At 42.2% G+C, this 26,744-nt stretch overlaps 1 protein-coding gene across 1 annotated transcript in view; it reads right to left on the bottom strand.

The window, feature by feature from the left end:
* Nucleotides 1–26,717, bottom strand: part of LOC111153910 (sialic acid acetylesterase) — a 39,262-nt gene extending 12,545 nt beyond the window's left edge. The window contains exons 1-5 of the mRNA XM_022513219.1: nt 26,615–26,717; nt 22,504–22,665; nt 14,236–14,411; nt 4,619–4,757; nt 877–1,054 (exon numbers count right to left, since the gene is read on the bottom strand). Coding sequence (XP_022368927.1) covers nt 877–1,054; nt 4,619–4,757; nt 14,236–14,411; nt 22,504–22,665; nt 26,615–26,681 — 722 coding nt within the window. The 5' untranslated portion in view covers nt 26,682–26,717. The remainder of the gene's footprint in view (nt 1–876; nt 1,055–4,618; nt 4,758–14,235; nt 14,412–22,503; nt 22,666–26,614) is intronic.
* Between the last annotated feature and the right edge of the window lie 27 nt (nt 26,718–26,744).

Raw genomic sequence — 26,744 nt, 5'->3', positions numbered from 1 at the left:
CCACTTCCCCGCACAGTCGGTGGAGTGCCTTCCTGTCCCCAGGGATCTGGGAAGCCTGGCTTGAGATCCCTCCCATTCTCTCAGTTCCAAAGCTGACTGTCCTCCCTCCCCCACAGGTGTGTCTTTACCTGAGCTACACCAAGAGCTCAAGTCCATCCTCTCCCCAGGGGCCTTCCCAGAATGAATGAAACAATGTCTGAGAAAGCATTTCACATCCTGTAAATCTGTGTTAATATCAGTGTCAGGATTTTATTAACTACTCCTTTCTCCCCAACTCCACATCTTCTTCTGGGTCCTGCTTTTCCTGATGGTGCTTTCATCATAAGTATTTCATAATCAAATAAATTTCTTTGATCATGTGTATATTTGTTTTTCCTATTAGACTCTTTGTTCTTATGGGCAATACAGCATGGTGGCTGAGAGCACTGAAGTGCTCTGAGACACTGTGGCTGAGACACTGAAGCCAGACTTTGCCCCTTGCCAGTTGTACCCATGAGCAAGTTACTAAACCTGAGACTCGGCAACTTTATTCACATATGATTTAGGTTAATAGTATCCACACTTCTAGAGGCTGTCGGGAGTACTAAGCGAGTTAATGCATAGAAAGTGATTACAACAGTATCCGACATAGAGAAAGCTTTCAGTAAGTATTAGCCATTAAGGAAAAGGATCGTAATGGCTTCCTGACATATCCTCAGATGAGGCTGGTGCCAAGGACAGTGAGAAAAACACCTGACGTGTTCGTGGAATAAGTTATGTACATTCAATACCTATTTGGACATTCAGCAAATCCTTGATTCTCCCAAGAAAACTATTGTCCTTCTTTCTTATAAAATTTCCTGGATCTTTCTCCTGGACTTCAGGATACTTTCTTACCCTCGCGCTGGAACACCACAGGCACTCAGCGGCCTTCCAGAAGACCACGCTTCAATGGGTGTCCCACCCCATGAGGAGGACATCAGCCCGATGGGGTACTGCAGGATGTCATACAGGTGGCGCCCGAAGAGCCAGCACACTGCTGACATGTACGTGAAAATCCCATGGCCTAAGTTCTCTGTTGAGGAAAAGTTCAAGAAAAGAAGTCAGAAATGCGGTAGTTCTACTGCTGCCTGTAGGTCACCGGCTTGGCACTGCAGAACACCCACACTCCAAACAGTGCTGGCACTCCAAACGTTGCCAGTGTAATCCTGGGAATTCAAACCAATTTCGAATGAAATAAAATTAACTGAGTGCCAAAGGCCCTTCTACTGGCTGGGATACAGTAAATAAAGAGACACGAAGGCTCTCCTCATAGCTCTTACATTCTACACAATAAGTCAAACATTCAGCTGCACAAAATACATGGCAAGATATAGTTAAGTGCCTCAAGAAGTACAAACAAGTGGTAAGGGGTTTCAACAGCAAGATGAAGAATAGCAAATGGAAGGCAGATCACAAAAAGCCTATAAGACTGACCCATCCCCTGGGCTTCCATAATATTCTCTGCAATGTGTTTCCCTGACCCCCCCATAAACTATTAGCTAGTCAAAAACAGGAACCTTATCTTCTTCCCTTCTACATCCCCAGTGTCTACTACCTAACGGGTGGGGGTGGTCAGTAAATGTTCATTGGCTGGTGTCCGGTGGCTATGGGTATAAAGGTGGACCCACTGATGGGCAGGGAGAAGGAAAAGGTGATAGGAGGAGAAAGGTGGGGGATGCAGAGCTGGCGTTCTAGACAGAGGAAACAATATGCCAAAAGGCACGTGGAGTAGGAAAACTGTTGAACGGATGTGACTAGAGCCTAGACCACAAAAGGGGAATAGTGAAAGATTAGATGGGGGGGGAATCACATCTTGGAGGAAAGAAAGCAGAATGCCGGAAAGCCACTTGAAATGCTTGGGAATGAGACTGTGTGGAAGGCAGAACAGCCTCCAAAGATGTCCACACCCCAATGGCTGCATTCTGTGGCTATGTTACCTTATGTGTTTGTGGGGCTTTGTAGATGTGACAGGGGTTGCGGACCTTGAGATGGGGAGACTGCCCTGGCTTACCCAGGTGGCTCCCATCTAATCATGAGTCCTTCCCAGCTGTAGTCAGAGAGACGTGACAACAGAAGGAGAGGTGGCAGAAATTTCGAATATGAGAGCGACTTGACCTACTATGCTCTTCCCCTATATCTGCACTGCCTCGCCTTTCTCAGATGGGACCTCCATGGCCACTCTCCACTGGAAACCAAAACCCAAGCCCAGCCCCAACAGTCCTACATGCACTCCTTTCCCTGATGTATTTCATTTATGTATTTTTGTCTCATTAGTTTGCTCACCATCTACCCTATCATACCCAAATGTATTTGGTCTCCAAGTTTGGAGTGAAAGGGAGCTGGTAGCAAAGTAAAATACATTACCCAGATCTAACTGATTCCTGAGCTTTGGATAACACACAGGGAAAGTTCATAGACCAAAAGATTTATCCAAAAATTAACCCAAATCAATTCAGCTCCTGAGTTCTCATAGGGAGAATTTAGATAGTGTGATACTGGGTGGTATATAATGTACTGACTTTATTATTCATTTCCTGTATTCCCCCGCACTAGAACGGAAGCTCCATGAGATCAGGTGTTCTTGCCTGTCTAATTCGCTGCTATCCCCGAAGCACTTAGAACAGTGCTTAGCACACAGCAGGCTCTCGAATATTTGTTGAATGAATTAACACTTGAAAATGTGGGAGCACGCAGGAAACGAAAGATGTTGATGCGGAGAAAGGGGAATCCTTTTACATCATTGGTGGGAATGCAAACTGGTGCAGCCACTGTGGAAAACAGCATGGAGGCTCCTCAAAAAGTTGAAAATAGAGCTACCCTATGACCCAGCAATTGCACTACTGGGTATTTACCTCAAAGAACAAATGTAGTGATCTGAAGTGGCACCTGCACCCCAATGTTTATAGCAGCAATGTCCATGATAGCCAAACTATGGAAAGAGCCCAGATGCCCAATGACCAATGAATGGGTAAAGAAGATGTGGTATCTATATACAATGGAATATTACTCGGCCATCAGAAAAATGAAATCTTGCCATTTGCAACGATGTGGATGGAACTAGAGGGTATTATGCTAAGCAAAATAAGTCAATCAGAGAAAGACAATTATCATATGTTCTCATTCATACGTGGAATTTAAGAAACAGAGACGCCTAGGGGAAGGGAGGGAAAAGTGAAACAGGATGAAATCAGAGAGTGAGACAATTCATAAGAGAGTCTGAATCACAGGAAACAAACTGAGGGTTGCTGGAGGGGAGGGGAGGGATGAGGTTACTGGATGATGGACATTCAGGAGGGCATATGATGTCATGAGCACTGGGTGTTCTATGCAACTGATGAATCACTGAACTCTACTTCTGAAACTAATAATGCACTACATGTTAATTAATTGAATTAAAAAAAAAGAAAATGTGGGAGCAGAGGTTACCAAAGTAAAGCAGGTACAGACAAAAAAGAAAAGAGATGAGAAGAAGCACAAGGGACATTTGGAGGAAGGGACGGAAGAAAGCAGAGGGGGGGGGGGAAAGTCAGAGGGAAAACTAGGAAGAGGAGACATCATGCAAATGAAGAATGTGCAGTTTCTTTTTTTTTTTTTTAAGATTTATTTATTTATTTATTTGGTGGGGAGGGGAAGAGTGAGAAAGAGAATCCCAAGCAGACTCCCCACTGAGCACGGAGGATAACACAGGACTCCATCCCAGGACACTGAGATCATGACGTGAGCAGAAATCAAGAGTCAGACGTTCAATCAACTGAGCTACCCAGGCGCCCCTGGAATGTGGAGTTTCTAAAAGCAGTGGTCAGCAGTGTCGAATGCTAGGGCGTCCAGAGAGCATAACTGGAAGAACAGTGGTAGCCTTGAGGTAAGTCCATTGTTGAGGTGGAAGCAGAAGCCAAATTACAAAGAATGAACACAAGGAAAGGCAGTCAAAAGAATGAGAACAAAATTGTTCTTAGAAAAGCTTAACAAAGCAAAGGAGAGAGGTGAGGCATCATGAGAAGGATGTTTATTACGTTCAGTTTTCCTTTGTTTTGTCAGAATAAAAGAAAGGCTAAATCTGAGAGCAGGGCCTGTTTCTGCCCTGCTCACCGCTGTATCCTTGAGGCCCAGCACAAAGCCTGATACAGAACAGGCAGGAAATAAGGATTCTGTGCTAAATGGACAAGGGCATGGAAGACAAGAGCTCAAAGGGTAAAAGAAGGCTGTGGAGGGGGTGAGTGCCTGCATCAGAGGAAACCCTAAAAGGACACCAGCCCATTGCGTTCAGACACAGAAACAAAGGAAGGGAGAGAAAAGGAGAAGAACATTGAGGCAGTGGGGAGAGATGCTCACAGAGCTCGTGCTGAAGGGCCTCAGTGTGTTCAGCAAAGCTCAAGGAAGCGTCATCTGCTCAGAGCAAGGAGGGAGAGTCACTGGCGGAATCTTGGGAGGAAACATGAAATGGCTACCATCAGAAATTGGGTGGAAAGTCAACAGAAATGAGTAAAGGGATGGTTGAATCACAATAAATAGATCAGAAACGAACCCAGGATTACAGATTCCACCTAGGGCACGGACCCATTATGTAGGCGCTGGCACACGTTCCAGAATCCCTTACCTGAGGAGGGCTTAGCCCACTGCAGGTCAACCTGAGCAAGGTCCTCCAGCTCCTGCTCTGCCTGAATAAGTGACACGGAGAAGATGCGGACAGACTGATAGGCCTCAGTGTTGGCCAGCTCTCTTGTGGCATTGAATATCTAGAAAAGAAACAGGAATGTCATTTCTTACACCCACCTACTGGGTGGTCAACTATCCTACTACCTCTAAGTAAACACTGCCAACCCTCAGAGCTCCTTCTAAGCCTTCATATACCAAGATTGATCAAATAAGTCACCAAAACCAGTGATGGGCTGGTCTAAGTCACCTTGAGCCACCTTGATGAACAGAGACCATGATGAATCATGTCCCCAAAGAAAAGAGGAATACAGTGAAATTTGAGATCTCAATGAGCAAGTCTGAATTACATGAGGTTTAGGCTGAAGAAGGTCAACTATCAATTAGACCATATAATATAAAAATATACAATAAGAATAAAATACTTCTATTCAGAAAAGGTATCTCATACCATAAAACCATAGCATCAAATTCTTTTCAAAATGGAGCCCAAAAGACCAGGAGGAGGTAGAGTTGCATAATCCACAGCACCTAAAAGAAGTGTTTTCAAAGGAACACACCTGAGAAATGACTGTAAAAGTACTGAAACACACTGAAACGTTTCAAATGCTTATATTCTCATCTCATCATGGCAAATCACCCAAGAAAAGCATGGGAGGAGGCAGAGTAGTTTGAGAAAGGTGGTGGTGTTAGGTGCGAATGCTAAGTGTAGTCCCAAGGAACCAGACAAAGAAAAGTGTCCATCCAAAGACATCACTTTTCCCCAAATCCCTTTACGAAACCTTCCCAGTTGCCAAGAGTATGACGGGAATGGCTTGGAGATTTTCTGGATGAGAACACGTTCTACAGAGGAGCTTCTTTGTTAGTCATTCCTCTGTGAGCTTCCACAACAGTGCTATTTCCTTCCTTCCTGATTTTCTAGTTAGGTTTTTTAAATTTAATTTACAAAGAACATATTATAAATATATTGTTTTGGTTTGTTATCTGTGTGGGGTTTTTTTTCTTGCCTTCTCTCTGGCAAGAAACTATCCCCCTGGACTAGTCTGGTTTTACCAAAACAAAGGGCTAAAAGGAGCATCAGGAAGCCCAGTTATCATTGGTCTCGTTGTTGGCCTCCGGGAACAAGAGCTCCAGCTGACAGGACCGCCACAGCGCGAGGCATGGGAGGCTGGGAGACTTTCCATTGGCCGCTGGCCACAGAGTGTGCAGCTGGCTCCCTCTCCCTCCCACCCACCACGGAGAATACAGCTGGCCCTCCAGCCCACAGCGTGAGAGAAACTGCCTCCAAGCAGCCAGTGTGCCCCCACAGGGCACTTCATTGAATTAGGCTGTCCCTTGAACTGCCTTTTGACTTGCCACGGAGCCTGCTGTGGCCAATAAGAGGGCCAGCTGCAAGTGAAATGTCTCTTGGGGTCTCCCAGGGAGCCACAGCCTGAAATGCCCACTGGGTGACAGCTGCTCCAGCCGGACAGGGTGACTGGTGGTCCTCGCTAGCAGGACAGAGATGACAGATGGTGGCGGGAAAATTCCATAGGAAATCCAGCCCTGTTTGTTCCGAGTCCTGCCTGGCAAGCATACTGTAAAATAAACAGTAAAGAGTGAAAACAGGCTCAAGTGCTCTCAGTCTATTCTGGCAGGAAAAGTATTTTTCAGCGGCAAGTACCTGTAAAAAGTCACCTCCCTTGAAATCAGCTCCGCTCTCAGCGCGGAGGATCATACGTCGCTGCCATGGGAACAGGGGATGAAACTGCCTCCCTTCCCTCCACCCACACTAGCTTCCGCACTGACTGGGAACTCAAGTGCCTCCTCGCAGGGAGATGCCAGCGCGGGGAGGTGGTATGGGCGAACCAGCTACTTGTCGTGTAGACCGCTGCGAGCCCTGCAGAGCAGCACAAGGCCACCAGGGTTGGGCAGCTGGCACCCTCCAAATTACAAAGTGCATGGTACTTGGTCCCCAACCCTCGGCTGGGGAAAACTTCCATTTTCAAACTCACATTGGTGTCCTATCTCAAGCCAAAACTCGAAAGCCACAGCAAGTGTTAAAAATGGGGGTCAGGGGGATGGGGGGAATTCTTGCTCTACCTGATGGCAATTACTTCTGAAATTGGTACCCTTTCCCAATATCACCAAGCCTTCTTGATGGAAGCATTTCCTCGGGGATATTGGCAGCAAATTTAGGAATAAAGAGATTTCAGGAAGATTTTCATTTAAATGACACTTGGTTTCCCCGCTGATGAAAGGGGAAGCCTTCCTCCATCTGCTGAGATCAAATTTCATCTCATCAAACACCTCAGTGTAATTATTTTTCTACCAAGTATTTAAATGAGGATGTAAATGAATACCAAGGTATTTGAAGTCATTAAGGCTGCCTCGGCTGAGAGGGAAAACCATTGGCTCTCAAGGGACCCGCAGTTCACCATCAAAGCAGCTGCTCCCCGGTGTTCATTTTGTAACCTTTATGCCACATTCTTGAATTAATGAAGAAACGTCAAGAATCTATTTCCTCAGAGAATCTTGGCATGGGGTCTGCATGAGGAAGCAAGGCACATGTGTAAGAATATGTGTGTGTGTGTGTGTATGTCTGTGTGCGCGCGCGCGTGAGCGGGCGCAGGGGACAAGGGTGAACTTTACTTAAAAAGACTTTGGATTCTGTAAGTTATAGTCCCTTCCACCACAGTATAATAGAGCAGGTTTAAAGTTGAGGGAATAACTATAAATAAGCCAGCCATCATCATTCCCATGAATATTTTATTGTGATATGGTACCAACCCTTTTCTTCTGGATTTTGACTTCTCCATGTGTAAGGTAAGAATGTCAGGATATTGAAAACTGGGTTTCCTGTCTAACAGTGGCCATCTTCTTCTGAGCCTAACTAGAAATATCCAAGTCTTAAGACCTACCCTGACTTAGGAGGCGACAGATGAACATTTAGACTTTTCTCCATTTATACACATCTCACTCAGTGTTATAAATAACACTCAATCTTAAAATTCTACTTTACCCTAACAACAAGATGGGCATACAATCTGCCATTCCCTTCATTTGAATGTGAAGAGTGGTAGGTTATAGTAGAAATCTTACCTCCTCGGAAAAGTCACGTGGAGGGGATCAAAAAGAAGAGATAGACACTGTGTGTGTACATGTGTGTACGTGTGTGTGTGTGTGTGTGTGTGTGTGTCCATGTAGGGAGTCTTTAGATGAAAAGGAGAAAAAGGGATAAATCATATAAAGCACTCTTTTGATCAAAAAAATAAAGTTTTACACAGTGTTAAGAGACTGGAGAATTTGGTTTGGATACTGTCAGCACCTAAAATGTTGTCTTACAAACTAAGTGTATGATTTAAAACAAAAAAAATTTTTAAAAATTAACTCTTGGCTGTGTTAGAGGGAATCTTTTTTCTATCTTCCTAGATGCCAGAGCTTGTAGCCTTGGTCTAATACAGAAGATGCATAAGAGTAAATTCTAGGCAGAGTGAATGTGTTCACTCTTAACAATATCAAAATCTCATTCAGCTTGACAGAAAATGGGATGAGATCCCCTGGCATAGACTGCTATTGGGAACCTGACTGTATAGATACAAATACATTTGGTCCGTGCCTTTCTGTGCAAACAGGGAACTACAATTAAAACATTAAGGAAAGTACTGTTTTCCTTAGGGAGTTAGGAGCAATCCCACTTCTGTACAAAACCATGCTTTCTCTTAAGATATGAAACTTGAATTTTGCTTCCACTCACTGGTGCTGAAAGGGAGCCCCATTAAAGTTCACCTTAATAAACATTTAAACTCAAAGGTATCCATATATTTAAGCAGGGCAGGAAGCAAGAGTAAATAAGATATCAGTTATGAAAACATAAATGCAAGAATTTAGATTCTGAATTACAAAACTAATAAAAAATGAAGTAGATATGTCCAGAGTAGGACCTTTTTTAGTAGCACTATTTAGTGATTGGTTAACAAATGAAAAAGAAAAAAAAAGCAATCAGGGGTAGAAGAAATAGGAGCAAAACAAGAAATCAAAGTATGTGAAAGGACTCAATTTTATAATTTTCTTTTAAGATAAATGAACTGAGATTATAGTGTCATCATAGAGATTTTTAAATCTCAAATTTAAGTATTTCTAAAAAAGGGAGAAGTAGATAATGAGAGAAAGGCAGGAAAATAAAAATCAACTTGAGAAGAAATTAAGTTTTAGGAAGACCTGGGAAGACAATAATGTTTTCAAGTTCTTAGCCAATTAAAGGAAATAAATCAAAGTACGCAGAACATATCCGTGCCAACCCATAATGCAAATTAAAGAATTTATTCCTAAGATTCCTGTTTATATAATAGGACTCTTCATTGTAAACTGCGCATTTGATAAATATTTAAGAGATTAGTTAAGTCAATACCAATTTCCGTTCTTACAGCTTTCTTTTAAAAATTAGTTATTTCATATTCATTATAGAAAAATAAGAATATACAGATAAGCAAAGAAAATCAATCCCAGTTTCAAATGTGTCAAAGAACTTAAGTCAGAGTAATTTCTCTTAAGTTCTGATACTGCACAAAAAAATCTTTACTCCTCTTTCAGCAATACTTTAAGCAGATATAGTTTCAATATATCTATGAACTTGCTAATACACTGTTCAGCCCTGATTCCAATTGAAATGAAACCACAACAGTCTCCCTTATTTTAATTTTTTTTTAAAGATTTTATTTATTTATTTGACAGACAGAGATCACCAGTAGGCAGAGAGGCAGGCAGAGAGAGAGGGGGAAGCAGGCTCCCTGATGAGCAGAGAGCCCGATGCAGGGCTTACTCCCAGGACCCTGGGATCATGACCTCAGCTGAAGGTAGAGGCTTTAACCCACAGAGCCACCCCGGTGCCCCTCCCTTACTTTTATTTTTAAGTCAGATAGCTTCCACCAAACCAATGAAGCCATGACCATTCCGAGGCCCAAAGCACTAAACCTATCACACCCTATCCCAAAATCCAGCCTCCTCATTCTAGACAGTTTTGGGGTTTCATTTGGAAAGTAGAGCAGATTTTAAAAAGGAAGCTGAGTGCTAAAGACATAGAGCACCAAGGCTTTGTGCTACCACTGCTGTCTTGCTAGAATACCAAAGTACGAGGCGTGCTTCCCTTGGCAACTCTTTCCAGTGTCCTTTCTATCCAGCTTTACTTAAGAGACCTCATTCAATCAGAGGGGCCCTATTCTCTAAGAGCAACGAAGACATGAACCTTCAAAGTGAATTTCATCACTGACGGACATATTGGCAAATCAGAATTTCCCTTGCTCTGTCCCACTTGATTCTCCATGGACTTTATGTGCCCCATCCCTCCTTGGGAGCCTACCAGTGCTTTTCCACCCAATATTCTAGCAGTGAAGCCTCTATATAGTTATATAATAAGGGAGGAGAAAAAATGTGAGGTCTCAAAATTTAAGAACAGTTACTCTTCAAAAACCATGACTGAAAGAGAGAAGAATTGATGCCAACAAAAGAAATCCTAGGTATGAAAAAACTGAGCAAAAATAATCATCACTGGCCTATTATCTCTCCTTTCTGTGTAAAGAAAAAAATATTTAAACATATTAATTTGACATATGAACATATATTAATTTCATATATGACACCCAAGTGAAGTATCAAGATGTCTACAGCTTACCTTGAGATAGTTCACACACACACACACACACACACAAATACATAAACCAAATATGGCAAAATATTCACAACTGTCAATCTACATGATGGGTATATAGGTGTGTATAAGTCTCCTAACTTTTGTGTGTGCCTGAAATGTTTTATAATAAAAAGTTTAAAAAATAGTGACATCTTATTTTTAGACAGCAGTTTTCAATTTATAAAGACCTTTTAGAAACAAAGACAATAATTTAATCTTTGTAAATTAAGTCAGATATAATCACTATTATAGTACAGTCATGAAAACTAAGTCCCAGACATTTAACAAAATTCAACATACTTTCATGATTAAAAAAAAAAATTCAGACAACTAGAAATAGAGAGAAATTTCCTCAACATGATAAAAGGCACTTATGAAAAACCCACAAGTAAGATCACACTCAGTGGTGAAAGACTGAAAGCTTCTCCCTAAAACCAGGACAAGACAAGGATGTCTGTTTTCACCACTATTACTCAATATCGCACTAGAAGTTCTATCCAGAGGTATTAGAAAAGAAAAAAGAAATAAAAGGCATCCAAATAGGTATAACTATCTCTATCCACAGATGATATGCTCCTACACTAGAAACCCCCCCCCAAAAAAAAATCTACAAGGAAGCTACCAGAACTAATAAACTAATTTGGCAAAGTTTCAGGGTACAAGACCAACATGTAAAACTCACTTGTTTCTATACACCAGCAATGAGCAGTCTTATGAGAAAATTAATTTATAATAGTATCAAAAATAATTACTTAGGAATAAAGCTAGCAAAGGAGGTAAGAAATGTGTACATTGAAAACTGTAAAATGCTGCTGAAAAAAAATAAAGATGTAAATTAATAGGAAAACATCCCTTCATATCAAGAAGGCTTAACCCCATTAAAATGTCAATATTACCCAAAGCAATCTATAGATTCAACACAGTATCTATCAAAATTACAGTAGCCTTTTTTTGCAGAAATGGAAAAGTATACCCTCATATTCATACGGAATTGCAAGGGACCATGACTAGCAAAAAACAATCTTGAAAAAGAAGAATAAAGTTGGAAGACTCATACTTCCCAACTTTGAAACCTTCTACAAAGCTACAGTAATTAAAACAGTATGGTATGAGCATAAGCAGAAACATATAGATCAATGGAATAAAAGAGGAAGCCCAGAAATAAACACACATATATGGTCAATTGGAATTCCAAGAGTGTGATAGCAAAAGGCTAGTCTTCAACAAATGATGCTGGGAGAACCGGATATCCATTTGCAAAAGAATGAAGTTAGACCTTCACCTTATACCTTCACCCAATAAAAACTGAACCCCAAAAATGGATCAAATAATCCAAAAAATGGATCTATAGTAAAACTATAGAATTCTTAAAGGACAACACTGGGGAAAACCTTTGTATTTGGCAACAATTTCATCAGTATGACACCAAAAGCATAGACAACAAAACATTAATAAATGAACTAGACTTCAACAAAATTAAGAAATTTTGTGTATCAAAGGATACTCTCAAGAATGTGAAATGACAAACTACAGAGTGGGAAACTATTTGCAAATCAAATATCTGAAAAGGGATTAATATCTAGAATATATAAATAATTCCTACAACTCAACAACAAACACCCCAATTGAAAAATGGGCAGAGATTAAGGAAGGTATATTGCATGGCACACTGGGTGTTATATGCAAACAATGAATCATGGAACACTACATCAAAAACTAATGATGGGGGCGCCTGAGTGGCTCAGTGGGTTAAAGCCTCTGCCTTCGGCTCAGGTCATGATCCCAGTGTCCTGGGATCGAGCCCTGCGTTGGGCTCTCTGCTCCATGGGAAGCCTGCTTCCGCCTCTCTCTCTGCCTACCTCTCAGCCTACTTGTGATATCTGTCTGTCAAATAAATAAATAAAATCTTAAAAAAAAAAAAAACTAATGATGTACTGTATGGTGACTAACATAATGTAACAAAAAATAATAAAATTTTTTTAAAAATAAGTAAAAAGAACTTAGACAGTTCTCCAAGAAAATAACACTCAACATCATTAATCATTAGGGAAAAGCAAATCAAAACCACAATCATATCTACTAGCATGGCTATAATAAAAAAAATTTTTTTTAATTAACAAAAAACTAGAAAGTAACATGTGTAAGAAATTGAAACTTTTGCAGATTCCTGGTAGGAACATAAAATAGTACAGGCACTGTGGAAAAATGGTTTGGTGGTTCCTCAAAAGTTAAACATAGAACTAACAGATGATCCAGCAAATTCACTCATAGGTATATATCCAAAAAAACTGAAAGCAGGGACTTGAACAGATATCTGTAAAGCGATGTTCCTAGCAGCGTCATTCACAACAGCCAAAAGACAAAAACCCCCAAGCATCCACCAACAGAAGAATGGATAAAGAATGGATAAACAAAATGCATCATAAAAAAGGGCAAAATTTTGATATATGCTACAACACGAATAGACCTTGAAAACATTATACTTAGTAAAATGAGTGAGACATAGAAGGACAAAGATTGCATAATTCCATTTACAACAGCATCTAAAAAAGAAGAAAAAGAAAGGAAGATGGTTTCTAGGCAGAAAATGAATGAATGAATGAATGAACTAAAGAACGAATGAATTTAATACTTGGGAATAAATCTAGCCAAGGAGGTAAGAGACTTATACACTGAAAATTGAGGTAAAAGAATAGGCAAATTCATAGAAAGAAAGCCGAACAGAGGATACCAGGGGTGGAAGAGGGAAAAAAGGAGGAGTTCTTGTTTAATGGGTACAGAGTTTACACCAGGGATGATGAAAAAATCTTGAGTATAGATACTGGTGATAGGTATGCACAGGACCATGAATATATTTAATGCCCCAGAGTTGTACACTTGGCAATGGTTAAAATGATAAATATGATGTTATATTCATTTTAACAATGATTGTTTTAAAAAGTACGTTTTGAATAAGTCAATCAGAGAAAGACAACTATCATATGATCTCCCTGATATGAGGAAGTGGAGATGCAACATGGGGGGTTAAGGGGGTAGGAGAAGAATAAATGAAACAAGATGGGATTGGGAGGGAGACAAACCATAAGTCACTCTTAATCTCACAAAACAAACTGAGGGTTGCTGGAGGGAGGGGTGTTGGGAGAGGGGGGTGGGGTTATGGACATTGGGGAGGGTATGTGCTATGGTGAGTGCTATGAAGTGTGTAAACCTGGCGATTCACAGACCTGTACCCCTGGGGATAAAAATATATTATATGTTTAAAAAAAATAAAAAAATTTTTTAAAAAAGTACGTTTTGAAAACAAAGTCTCAGAAATACAGTGATTTGCTCCAAGTCATACAACTGATGAAAGGCAAAGCCAACATTTGGTCTCAATTTGTTAAATCTCCATGACAACAAAAGACGTGTATTCTACTAGATGCATAGCTTAAAACAAAATCTAATTGTTTTGATTTCCCAGGCTCTCTCCAGAAGCTCATCTTCTAAAACCTATCAAGAAGAAGAGTAATCTACTTTTTCTTCAATTTGATATGAAATCTGCCTGACCATGAGATACTCCAGCTTCTGCCTTTAGCGCAGGAAGGGGAGGAAAGAATGCCCCACTCCCTTACAGTGCACCAGGCGTGATTAAGAAAGGCTCTGGAGTCACCTGGCTCTACTATTAACTGCTGACCTTAAGCAGGTCATTTTAACCTCCCTGGCCAGTGTCCCCATCTAGGAAATGAATGATATTCACCTCATCGAGTCATTAAATCAAATTATTACATTCCAAACACTTAGAACAGATTTTGGCCTCTGGTAAAAAAAGAGGGTTTCTACCTCCTCCTTCCTCCTTCTTTTTTCTTCTTCTTCATCATCATCAACATTATTAACACTGAACTTCTGAAAATTACCTGTGAAACTGTCATCTGCATGTTACTCTGCCCACTGCAAAGCCAGACATCTCCAAACAAGACGTCATGAACTCTCAGGGTGCCGTTCGTTCTCCCAAAAGTCTGTTGTGCCACCATCTCATAAGGTCCCCCAGGCTTCATAGGATCCAGAACCACCATCCAGCTGTTAGAGTGTCCTGAAAGCATTAAGAGGCTCCAAGGAATTAATCAATCAATTAAAATGAAATTAAAGCCCAGTCCTGCCATGCGTCACACTCATTTGTGGCTAAACCCAGACATTGTGATGAACTGAATTCAAAGACAGGAAGATTGGCCAAATTTCACACAAGCAAATAGAAATAACAAAAGCAGTGGCATTTCTATCCTTAATCTGTACCAGTCCCTCCTTCCTTGTAACTGAAGCATTTACAGGAAAAATAAATCACCCGGTTATAATGCTAAGTGAGAACAGACAAAAACATACTGAGATTAAAATTCAGAGAGTTTAATTAAAAAAAAAAACATTAAATAGAAACTCTCAGCCAACTGCCAATATTAATAGAATTGTAATCTAATGGATTTACACAGTGCCCCAAACTAGTCTGTATTATATAATCAAATATGAACACAGGTTAGAGAAAATCATTTACAATCTGGAACTTTCCCCTTACTTGATGGTATCATCCTTATCATCACTCCCCGGCCCACTCCCCATGTTGCATCCAAGGATTAACGCGACCGTTGGGTCTGGGTTCTCCAGACTCACAGGTGAGCAGAGAAAGTGACATACAAAGAAACGGTAGGAGCATACAAATGAATCTCTATGAAGAAGTTATTCAGACGTGCCCAATTAATTATTTTCAGAGTTATTTACCAGACACAAGGTTTTCGGACTCAATTAGGGAGATGAGAAAGCTATCCAAGACCCTATTTCAGAAATTCATAGCATATTCCTTAAGAACCACCCCCCTACCACCTTCCTACCTCTCACCCACTCATACCACCACCACTGCCAACATCATACTCAGAAACTTAAGGAAAATATCTTCAAAATGGCAAAATTATGCCTCGGAGAACCAAACAACATGCACAAAGTTGAAGAAATGTGAGTGAGAAAATAAAGAACATAGAGAAGTGATCATTTTAAAATAAATATTCTTGGCACAATGCCAAAGGATACAAAATCATTTCTAATCTGTGCCCATCGGATCAATGTTAGTTCAAAGGGAAAGAATGGTAAGAACTGGAAATGGAGCAGCCTGAAGTCATCACAGCAACCTGTAAACAAAATAATAATGAAAGAATACTATCCAGGTGCCTACTGTGTGCTAGACACGGTGCTAGGTTCTTCCAAATCAGCAAAAGCTATGCAGGAGCATGAGGGGTCCAGATGCATGATAGGAGATGAGTAACAGCTCGGGCCATAACAGGATTGCTCAGAGTCTTGGGGAAAGTGTCCGAAAGGCTCAAGGCACCAGCAAAAGGGTGCATGCGTGTTCCTCTCAAAAGGAAAACTGACTGAGATTGCTTCTCCCGTCCCTTGGAGGTCAATTAAAGCCAGGTCCAAATGTTCACTATCGTTTTTACACCACCAATAGCCAGACAGCAACATATTAAATGTATAATTCACCTAAAGCGGAAAAATCACTGTTTGGGAAACAGTGGGCAGCTAGTGCAGATTGTGTCGCACAGGTGTGATATGTGCCATATGGCTCATGCTTCTGAGCAGACAGACACTCCAATCTGTCCCAACTACAGTCTTGCCAAGGTCTTTCCAGGCTTCTTGCACGGACATATCTTCCCGAAGCTCTGTCCTTCTGCCACCAATGTTACTCATTTACTGATGAGGAGCTCAAAAAACTTAGGCAGGATGATTTTTTAGCTTTCTACTACTAAACAATCTACTTCTACTCTCTGTTGCTTACTGGATATTTACACTTCGCCTCAGTCATACAGTATGGCTGGTGAACAAAATGGTCTTCACCGGGCCTTCTAGAACGTTTTGCTGCCCAGCAACAAAAAGACAAATAAGGGCAAGGGGAGACATTTGGACAAGAGATGGCAACATCGGCCTACGACAGCAGGAGGATGAGCTCCTTCTAGAACCTAAATAGTCTGAAGAGGACTAGGGATGCTGGCCTGACACTTATCCCCAAGCACTGCTCTCCTGAGGAAAGCTCTCAGCTCCCTCAAAGACCCTGGAGAACTGCCTCCACCCTTCTCCTCAAGTTCTCTCAGTTTCAAGCAGTTTCCCTCTCCCACTTGATAAAAATAAATAAACTCTGACACAATAATGAGGGTTAAGTGAAGCTGCCTGGCCGGGAATGCAGGAGAAACCAGACCCACTGCAGAGAGCTGACTAGGGACCAAACTAACTCAGAAACAATTCAGTTAAAACAACGCGGATTCCCTCCCTGGTTAAGTACACACAAAGGAAGGCAACCCCTGCGAAGGCTGCTTCTTAGACTAAAGGCAAGGGTAGAATGACGAAGGCAAAAGTCACCCCATTTCCCACAGAGAACGGCTGGATAAAGCGGAGCTCACCACAGGATGATGAAATCCACTTAGAGTTTTTAGAAACTGTGTTGACCCACCACATCCATGAGGTTGAAGCCAAACAATACAACTGAGTCACTGACTAATAAGAGTTGGAAGTTCACCACCCAGCTGGCTTTCCGCTGATCCTGATGGGCTTTCCGAGCAACAGCTGCTCTGGTTCCTTCTTCTGGGCCCTCATCACCTGCCATCTTACCACCTCACTTGTCAATCCAGGCCCAGGTTTCTGTACATTCTCATTTTTGTTGCATTCAAATTTCTGCTTCCTCACATTCTTTCTTCTCCCATGGGGGAAGATTCATGTCCTTCCTTCATTATAGAGTGTCTTTGAGTGCTTACCGTGTGCCAGGCATGCCATCAGGTAACCCACAGAGAGTAAATGCCAGCGCTGAGTTACACCACCAAGAAAGCCACGCAAACCAATTAGGGCTTTGTGTTTCCGTGTCCAATGGTGAGCGTATCTCGTGGCCTATTTCTTCCTGTCCCTCTTCTCTTCCTACTTCTCTACATACCGGGCCAAGGGCTTAAGTAAAGAACTCTTTTCTTTTTTTTTTTTTTTTCTCTCCATCTCCCTGACCAACCCCCACCTCAAAAATCGGAAGAACAAATCATCAAAGGGAAAAAAAATTAAAGGAATTTGTCTAAAGACATGATTAGTCATAAAGTGCTTTCATGCTTTCTTCCCTTTTGCTATTCACATCAGATGGTAATTAGTTTTCGGGTTATTGTGCCAAATCTCAGATGCCAAGAGAAAAAGGAAAATTATCCATGACCGTTCCCTTCCTAAAAGGAAAGCCTAGAGCTGGAAGAAGCAGCCTTATTTGCTTCTTCCCCCACAGAAACCCTGGCACTTCACCAGCCGCAAATCAGTTCAGTGATTTGTGGAAGTGACTGGGAGATCTCAGTGCCCAAAATGCCCCTTGACAACCTACATTTATTCTGTATAAAGTTCATCTCCACCACCACCAAATATGAATGTAAAAAGAAAAAAAAAAAAAGCTTGACTATTTTTCTAGCAATAAAACTGTTTATGCAAGTTGTTTAAATGATAGCATGCTATGGCAGACATAGTGACACCCCCCCCCAATAAGTCACACCCTTATGTAGTCCCCTCCCCTTCAAATGCAGGCAGAATCTGTGATTTGCTTCTAACCAACAGAAAATGGCATGGGGGAGGAGACGTCATTCTTGTGATGACTTCGTTAAAGATAAAGGAGTTTTGCCAATGGAATTAAAGTCCCTAATCCACTGACTTTAAGTTAATGAAAAGGGAGAAATCCTTGGGTGGGCCCCGACCTAATAAGGTGAGCCCTTTAAAATAAAGAAAGTCTTGGGGCGCCTGGGTAGCTCAGCGGGTTAAGCCTCTGCCTTCAGCTCGGGTCATGATCTCAGGGTCCTGGGATCCAGCCGCGCATCGCATCGGGCTCTCTGCTCAGCGGGGAGCCTGCTTCCCCCTCTCTCTATGCCTGCCTCTCTGCCTACTTGTGATCTCTGTCTGTTAAATAAATAAACAAAATCTTTAAAAAAAAAAAAATAAAATAAAAAAATAAAGAAGGTCTCAAGATCGGAGACTTGGAGCCACAGAACTGCTTCCACGAGTGCTGTCAGCATAAGGACATGAATCTGCCTGCAATCTCGAAGAGCGGGGCATCATTCCCTAGTCAAGCTTCCAGACGAGAACACAGCCCAGCCAACACTTGGTCTCAGTTTTGTGAGACCCTGAGCAGAGAACCCAGCTGAGTGATGGCCCAGGCTTCCAGATCACTAGAAACTGGGTCATAATAAATATGTGTTCTCGTAAGCACCTAAGTTTGTGGTAGTTTCTTTATGATGTAGCATAGAAAAGGAGTATGCATGCTAACACTGCAACCGGGAGCTTTTTGCTTCTCTAAGGGGTTTAAGCTTTTTGGAATTCTCTAAGTTAGAGAAAATATCTCTGCTTACCACAGTCGTGAAGACAAATCCAGACACACCCTCATGTTAGCACCCCCCCATGCATCCCCCATGTGCATCAGAGTGAGAGGATACACGCTTTCCCCCCTCATTTTATTCCTTGGGTCTGAAAGAATCATCAGGCATCATTTGACAAGATGGTCTGAATAGGCCCAGTACCTGACCCATATTCCCAATCATTCCCTCAAGTTTTTAATTTTCCCAAAGCTTGAGTGTCAGTCTGCTGGACAAAAACCTTCATGCTGTTAAATCCATTTTGTTGCGGGCACCCAGGGGATTGATTATAGGTAATAAGGTAAATATTAACAGAGATCGAGTGACAAATTGAGGTAGTCTAGCTGAAAATCCCAGAGCCCTCATGAAAATTCAGATAGAAATCAACCCTCTGATATACCCTGTAGTGTTTCCTTTGAGAAGCATTTTCTTTGCTGCCCTATAAAATTTCCTATATGTCTACATCCTTTACTCCAAATAACACTTTATCTGTTTTGCTTCTTGTGCAGAACAGAGCGAAACGCCCCTATCGGTAGTTCATGGATCTACATTCAATGCATACCTTTCTTCCTTACCTAGCAAACGTGGACAGCCTAATAAAGAGATCTACCCCCACTGCTACCAATAACATCCCCCCTTTTCCTGCGAAATTACCGTCAATAGTCCATGAATCACTCGGTTCCCTTAGGCTGCTGCTGGATATTTTAACTTCAAATGACACATCACTCTGCAGTAAAGCAACAGAAGCATTACTGAAACCTAAAGTACCGAATGTGAAAGTAAAGCATGAGAGAGTGCGTTCCTGCAGGATGGGCACAATTTGTATTCTACTTCATATTTTCTAGGGTTTCAGTGTTTTATACACAATAAACCTTCGATTGATATTTATAGGATTGAACTCAAGATAAGTGAGCAAGTTCACTGTCACCATGAAGGAAAAGAAAGGCTCACCCCCTAATTAATTACATTTCACGCCTTGTTGTCACTACCTACCCTCATGTCCCATCTCTGGCCATTCCAAATATTAGTCTTACGATAGCCATGAGGGGAGAAAAGACTTAAAATAATGCATAAGAACATTTTAAAAAATCTGAAAATGCTATATATATGGGCAAAGATCAAGATGCCCCTATAAGGAGGTTTATGGATCTACATTAAATAAATACCTTTTTTTGTACCAAGCAAATGTGGAGAGCCTGATAAATATATATAAAGTATAAACATATATACATGTACATGTATATATGTACACACATACATATGTATATATGTATATACATATAAATATATATACATCTTCTGTGTCTACCATTATAGTACTATGTAGCCTCTGTCTTCTAAATATTTATTGGTATGTTAATTATTGGCACCAAGGAAATCCTATTTATTATATTTAAACTACAGTGGTTCTTTGGATTTATAAATCGACATCATTTACTGAGATTATGCTCAATAAATACTCTGTGCTCCTAATTTCTGAGATGGACACAACACAGAAAGAAAGCACCACTCATCTCTTGAATTCCCTATAGGTCACCAGTAGCATTTAAATCTAACAGAGAACAATTTCTCAATCAGCTTAAGCTTCCCTTTTAACCCTTAGTCTCACCCAATAACATTCTTACCTCAAGAAGTTTTAAAATCCAAGAACTAGAAGCACTCGCCTTGCATCTACGGCTGGTACATAATGGTTAAAAATATTCATTGAATGGAAATTAACTACAAAGAGCCTGCACCAGGGTCTGGATCACTCTGAATTGGATATTGACAAGAACTGATTCAGCAATCTTTGTTTTCAAGGGCCAAAAGAATTTCCATAAGCTTCCCAGTAATCCATATATTCAACTCACAGCTCAAACCACCAACTCCCACCTTCACCCCACTGCTCCCCAGAGTACCCTCCTTACCTGTCTGCCTCTCACCTTGAATACTCCATAGCTATATTGCTACTTCTAACCAAGATCTGATCCAGTCTCCACTTGACCCAGCCCTGACTGTGACTTCCTGCCTCCAGTAAATTCCAGCTATGCTCTTCCCATGCTATCTTACACAGCTTTATCCCTTCTAGACAGAGAATCCTTTGTAGGACCTGTCTGCTCATGGAAGCTTCTGGTTCTCAACTTCTTGAACATCCCTGCAGCCACCACCTTGGGTCAGGCCTTCACGGTCTATTGCCAGAATCTCATAACTGCCTACCAGTTCTCACCACCTCTACTCTTACTGATCTCCAATCCATTTTCCACCGTGCTGCCAGAGTCATCTTTCTAAAATACAAATCCAACTGAGTTATTTTGCTGCTTAAAATCTAAAAATCCAAACCAGAATATATACTCCTTAGCAGTGACAGACAAGCCTTCCTACATTTCCAACCTTCTCCCCCATCATCTGCCAGCAGTCACACACCCCAGCGTTCAAGCAAACCAGCCTGTTTGCCATCTCGCCAAGGACCCGTGCTTACTCACACCTCCATGCTTTCATCCAGGCTATTCCCCTACCTGGTTTGCCCTACTCGTCTTTCAAGATAAACCTCAGGCCAAGTGAATTATCTCCTCTAGGCACTCCCAGAGCACACTGCACTTCTAGACTGTGGCACCTAACGCACTTATCTGTCATTGCTTATTATTTTTCTCTCTCCTCCCCTATCTGTAAGCTTCCTTAGAAGACCACATCTAGGGGTGCCTGGGTGGCTCAGTCATTAAACGTCTGCCTTCATCTCAAGTCATGATCCCAGAGTCCTGGGATGGAGCCCCACATCAGGTTCCCTGCTCAGCAGGAAGCCTGCTTCTCCCTCTGCCTCTGCTTGTGTTCTCTCTCTTGCTGTGTCTCTCCCTGCCAAATAAATAAATAAAATCTTTAAAAAGAAGAAGAAGAAGAAGACCACATCTATCTCGCTAATCATGGTATCACCACTACCCAGCACAGTATCTGGCACACAGGGACTCAATAAATATTTGACCGACTAAATATAATATAGTGGCAGCTAACATTTATTCAGTACTTCCTGTGCGCCTGGCACTGTTCTAAGTACTTTACATGGGTTAATTCATTTAATCTTTGCAATAATACTAAATATCATTTTTTAAAATATCTTATTTATGTATTTGAGACAGAGAGCACAGAAGAAGAGTGAGAAGGAGAAGTAGACTCCCTGCTGAGCAGGGATCCCGATATGGGACTCGATCCCAGGACCCTGGGATCATGACCTGAGCCGAAGGCAGCCACTTCACTGACTGAGTCACCAAGGCACCCTTAAATATCATTATTATCCCCACTTTAAAAATAAGGAAATTGTGATGCAGAGACATTAAATAACATGCCTGAGGTTATATGGTGATAATGTGGCAGAGTCAGAACCTGAAGCCAGACAGTGAATCCAGAGCCTAAGCTCTTCATCCCTCCTCCATGCCGCCTCTCCTTCATATATGATTCAGTTCAAATGGTAGTTTCTGCAGGAACCGTCTCTTACCATCCAGTCTGAGTCAGACGTTTCTCTTCTGAATCCCATGACACCCTATATACACCTTCACCATAGTATTCATCACGCTGCAATTTATGACTTGGTGTCTATTCCCATTACTCCATGAGACCATGGATGGCAGGGCTTTGACTTTGTCTTGATTTCCTTTGTATCCCCAGGGCCCTACACATGGTAAATACTTGAGCTCTTAGGGATGGTGGATAATGGATGGCTGCGATAACCTGAGCTGGAGCCTAAGCATTCATTTCCAGATTATCCAGCAGGTGGCAGAAGAGGACAAAAGCTGAACAGAGGACCAGCCTCCTTACCTTTCACACTTGTGACTTTCTTCATGATGGTTTCCTGACCTTGCCACAGAGTCACTGTCACTGTGGCTCCCGATGTGCCATAGCCCCAAATCACTGCCCCGGCAGGCTCCTTCTGCAGCACCATGTAGTTATTGATGTATGAGGCGAAGCGAAAGGTGACATCTAAAAAATGTAACAAACCCTTAGAAAAGCGTCATCACCAATTGAACCTGCTCAAACAGCAAGGAACAGAAAGTCTTCATACAGGACAATTTGACTATATCCAGCCCTTTTCATTCTTCTAAGCCCAGATCTTATTCCTCCCAATTAGGTAAGCGACCTAACAAGAACGGTTGCCAACAATAGACAGCATAGTACAAGGTGACCAATAAAAGAAAAACTCAAAGAGCCTAGGGCAACCCATGTGCCACCAGCCTCCTCCCCCTCAGAGCTCCTGATCTGACTTTGCCCTGGGGCTTGGCCCTGCTGGTTCACTTTCTCCCCCCAAATTGCTAACATGCTCCTCTTATACACCCCACAGATGGTATTTATGAGAAAAATAAACCACTTCCTTCCCCTACTTTCTATTACCATGCCCACTCCTTGTTGCTGGGAATAAAGAAACCTGTCTCCCTCCAACACAGCCTTCCCTAATCTTTCCCCTCACTCTTTATCTCCCCTTTTCCATCCTACCAGTGTCGATTTCCCACAAAGAATTCCCTGTATTGTGGGGTTTTTTTTTTTTTTTTGGACAACCCACTGAAAATTCTAAATAAGCATTTATGAATATCTACAATGTCTGCTTCCCTCTAAGGCAAGTACAGATAAATTAAGATGAAATAATAAGGTCAGTGAGAAATAGAAGGTCAAAATGTCAGAACAAAGGTCTTCTGTCTCAATTTTACCCATCTCACAAGCTAAATTATATAAAAAGAACAAGAGGGAGAGCACTTGAAACTGCAGATTCTATTCTAGAGTCACTAACAAGACTGAATAAGAACTCACTTTAACGAGATCATTCCTATTTTTAACATGCAGCCTATATTGAAGTATTTTATTAATAACAAGCATCTATCCAAATTATCTCAGTGAGTTCCTCATCAAAACTTAACAAGGGAAAAAAAAAAAAAACTTAAGTTATGTCCCAATTTGTCTGAGCAAAACAGACTAAAATCCCTAGAAGAAAATAATTAACAAAGTTATGGATTTTTTTAAGGGCTTTAAGCAAAAATGATAGGCAGGAAGGAGAATGAGAACTAACAAGGTTGACATTTTCCTCCCTGGAAGCTACAAATAAGGATGGCCCCTTAGGCTACTCTTAACAGGACAGCACAGTTAATGGGGTCTATCCCAGACAGACCCGATGGCCTATTTGTCCTGTGTTTTGAGTAACAGCCCAGTCGCTAACCATGCTCTGCTCTCCCTCTCTCTCATGAGCTTTTAGTCCCATCATACAACTGATATGACAACCAAAGATCATCCAGAAGGCTGGATAATGGGCTGGAGAGGCACAGCTACCACAAGCAAAATGCTCCGAGAAGAGACTCTCCCACCCCACAATTGCATAAGCAGGTTGGCAGCAAGCTGGAGGGAAGGGGAGAGGCACATGTGTGGGAGGGCCTAGTCTTGGGTAGGTACTTCATATGGAACAAAAACTGGAAACCAAAGGGCTAAGAGCTAAGCAGAGAGAGGGTGAGGGGAGGGGGGAACAGAATGAAGGAAACCAGCTGTCTGCTCCCACATGAGCCTGTGCAAACTGATGGGCTCTCTGAGTGCAGCCATTGTCTTCCAGACAGGGGACACATCTTTCTGAGACTGTCTGTTTTCGCCAACATGCATTTACTGGACCTCCTTGTGCCTGGCTCTATTCTGCATTAAAGAATTTTATTTATTTTTTTTTAAGATTTTATTTACTTATTTGACAGAGGGAGACACAGCGAGAGAGGGAACACAAGCAAGCGGAGAGGGAGAGGGAAAAGCGGGCCTCCCGCAGGGCGGGGAGCCTGATGTGGGACTCGATCCCATGACCCTGGGATCATGACTGGAGCCAAAAGCAGACACTTAATGACTGAGCCACTCAGTCATCCTGCGTTAAAGAATTTTAGAGGTAGAAAGGATCTTTCACACCCCAACGTACAATCATGTTACGTACTGATCACCAGACTGACACCCAGGTAGCTTAGGTAATTGCAGTTAATAGCTTGAGTATTAATTAATTAATTTGACAAATATTTATTGATGCCTACTGTGTGCCAGGCACCACTTTAAGCACTGCGAATATAACAGGAAGAAAAAGAAAGAAAAAGAAAACTGACAACAATCCCGCTAGAAGCAGGGAGCTTACGTTTTACTGGGGAGCTTACTTGTGGCAGGCACAGTGCTAAGTACACTGCACATCATCAACTCCTTTGACCAATCTGAAACCACACAGGTGGTTTAAGACAGGCCTAGAAACCAAGCCACCTTGGATTCCAAAGTTACTGCAATTTCCACTCTGCTGCAGTTAGATACTGGTGGTAAATTTAAAAAAAAAAAAAGTCCTATTCCCTGCCCTTATAAAGCTCACATTCCAAGCCGATAAGAGTAGACAGTGGAACATTACCAAGGAATTGAGCAATGGACAAAATAGGAGACTAGGAAAGGAGGCGGGGCTGGTCATTCCTTTTGTCAAATACAAGGCACTTGGCATTTGAATTTTTTTTTTTTTTAGGTCTTCAATTTTTCCTTCATTTGGGTGTTGGAGTAGACAACAGGAATTAGCATTCTGGGGACATTAAAAGTAGTCATTAAAATTAGACTGACAAAATTAGGACAGTGTTTAGGTTACCTCTGATGGATGCATTGGAGAGGAACACCCAGGGAGTCTCAATAAAATGCAATGACCTAGTTATTAAGTTGGGTGCAACACCCGTGGGTATTGAATTTTTTTGTTTCATTGCTCATATATTTTTATACATTTCAACTATTTTACACAGTCAACATGGGCACAGGGGGAACGACTGGAAAGAAAGATGCCAGGATATGCAACCAAATAAGAAGTAAAGAAAATTTAAAGCATTAATGAAAAATACAGTCATTGTAAATCAAAGTAATGGAACCGTAAGACCCAAAGGTGAAGACAGAATAACGTATTGGCATTAAAGTTAACAGCCTTTAAAAGAAAAACTAATTTGAAAATGGCCTTACTCTCCTCTCCTAGGCTGGACTCGAAGGTCACTGAGTGGGAACGACAGTCAGAAAGTGCTATACAGAGCAGTGCTGGTCTACACTTTTGTTAAAGCCCCAGACACTACTGATGGGCTGCGGGCGGTCTCAGTCTGGCTACTTCTGGGTTCGCAGGCGGAGCAAGAGTCATTTCTCTGCACCCTGTCCCCATTCTCACTTCAACTTTCATATCTTAGCAGGGATCTCTGGGGTCCACTGTTTGAATGGTTTGAGGGAAACAACGGGTCCAGCATTATCACTGTACTTGACATTAGCGGGCGGAGTCCACCCTCTGGTTCTCCACGGTTGTGGCTCGGTGTCCAGCCTGGAGTAGTCAAATGACAGGATCCGCCCTGGACAGTAGTCAAAGTGAGTCGCCCTCCTCCCCGATGCCGTGCCTATTATCCCACCACCGAAATCCGTAACCTGCGCCAGAAATCAAGGCTAAGCCTTAAATATTCTTAGCTAGTGAGGGGGTTGTATTTCCTAATCCTAATCACCACTTAAACTAGTCAAATATAATTCCCCTAAGGAACCAGGCTTGAAGCAAACCCTCCCCAAGGGTACTACTGAGGGGGCAGCAGGGAAATGTTGGGGATGACTCAGTCACCTGTTTCCAAATATTATCTAATGAGCTTCGCCACCCCCCTTCGACTTCCCCTGCGGTTATTCAAAGACCTCGAGGGCCTCGGTCGGGGACCTTTGGGCCTCCCCCTTAAGATACGCCCACATGTGCCTCTGAGCCACACCGGTCATCAGGACCGTGCAAGGGTGTGGAGGAAGCGGACCGACCGCAGACACTACGGCCTAGGCCTGGGTCCCGAGGCCGGCTCCAGGGTCGCGGTTCGCGGGTCCTGCAGAGGACGCTGCATCTCGGGAGCCCGCGCAGGCGGACGGGCAGGGGTCGGGCCGAGCCGGGCCGCCTCACCTGCACTCGTGTCGGCCGGCAGGATTAAAGGCAGCACCAGCCCAAACACAAATCCCGGCGCTACCATGTTGGCGAAGATCCGCCACCCGGGTGCGGGACTCTGGACACGGACTTCAGGGGCGGAGATGGG

This window comes from Enhydra lutris, unplaced genomic scaffold (genome assembly GCF_002288905.1).
Source record: "Enhydra lutris kenyoni isolate GAN:26980312 unplaced genomic scaffold, ASM228890v2 scaffoldscaffold34, whole genome shotgun sequence".
Classification (NCBI taxonomy): domain Eukaryota; kingdom Metazoa; phylum Chordata; class Mammalia; order Carnivora; family Mustelidae; genus Enhydra; species Enhydra lutris.
This window is presented reverse-complemented; position numbering and strand designations above follow the sequence as displayed.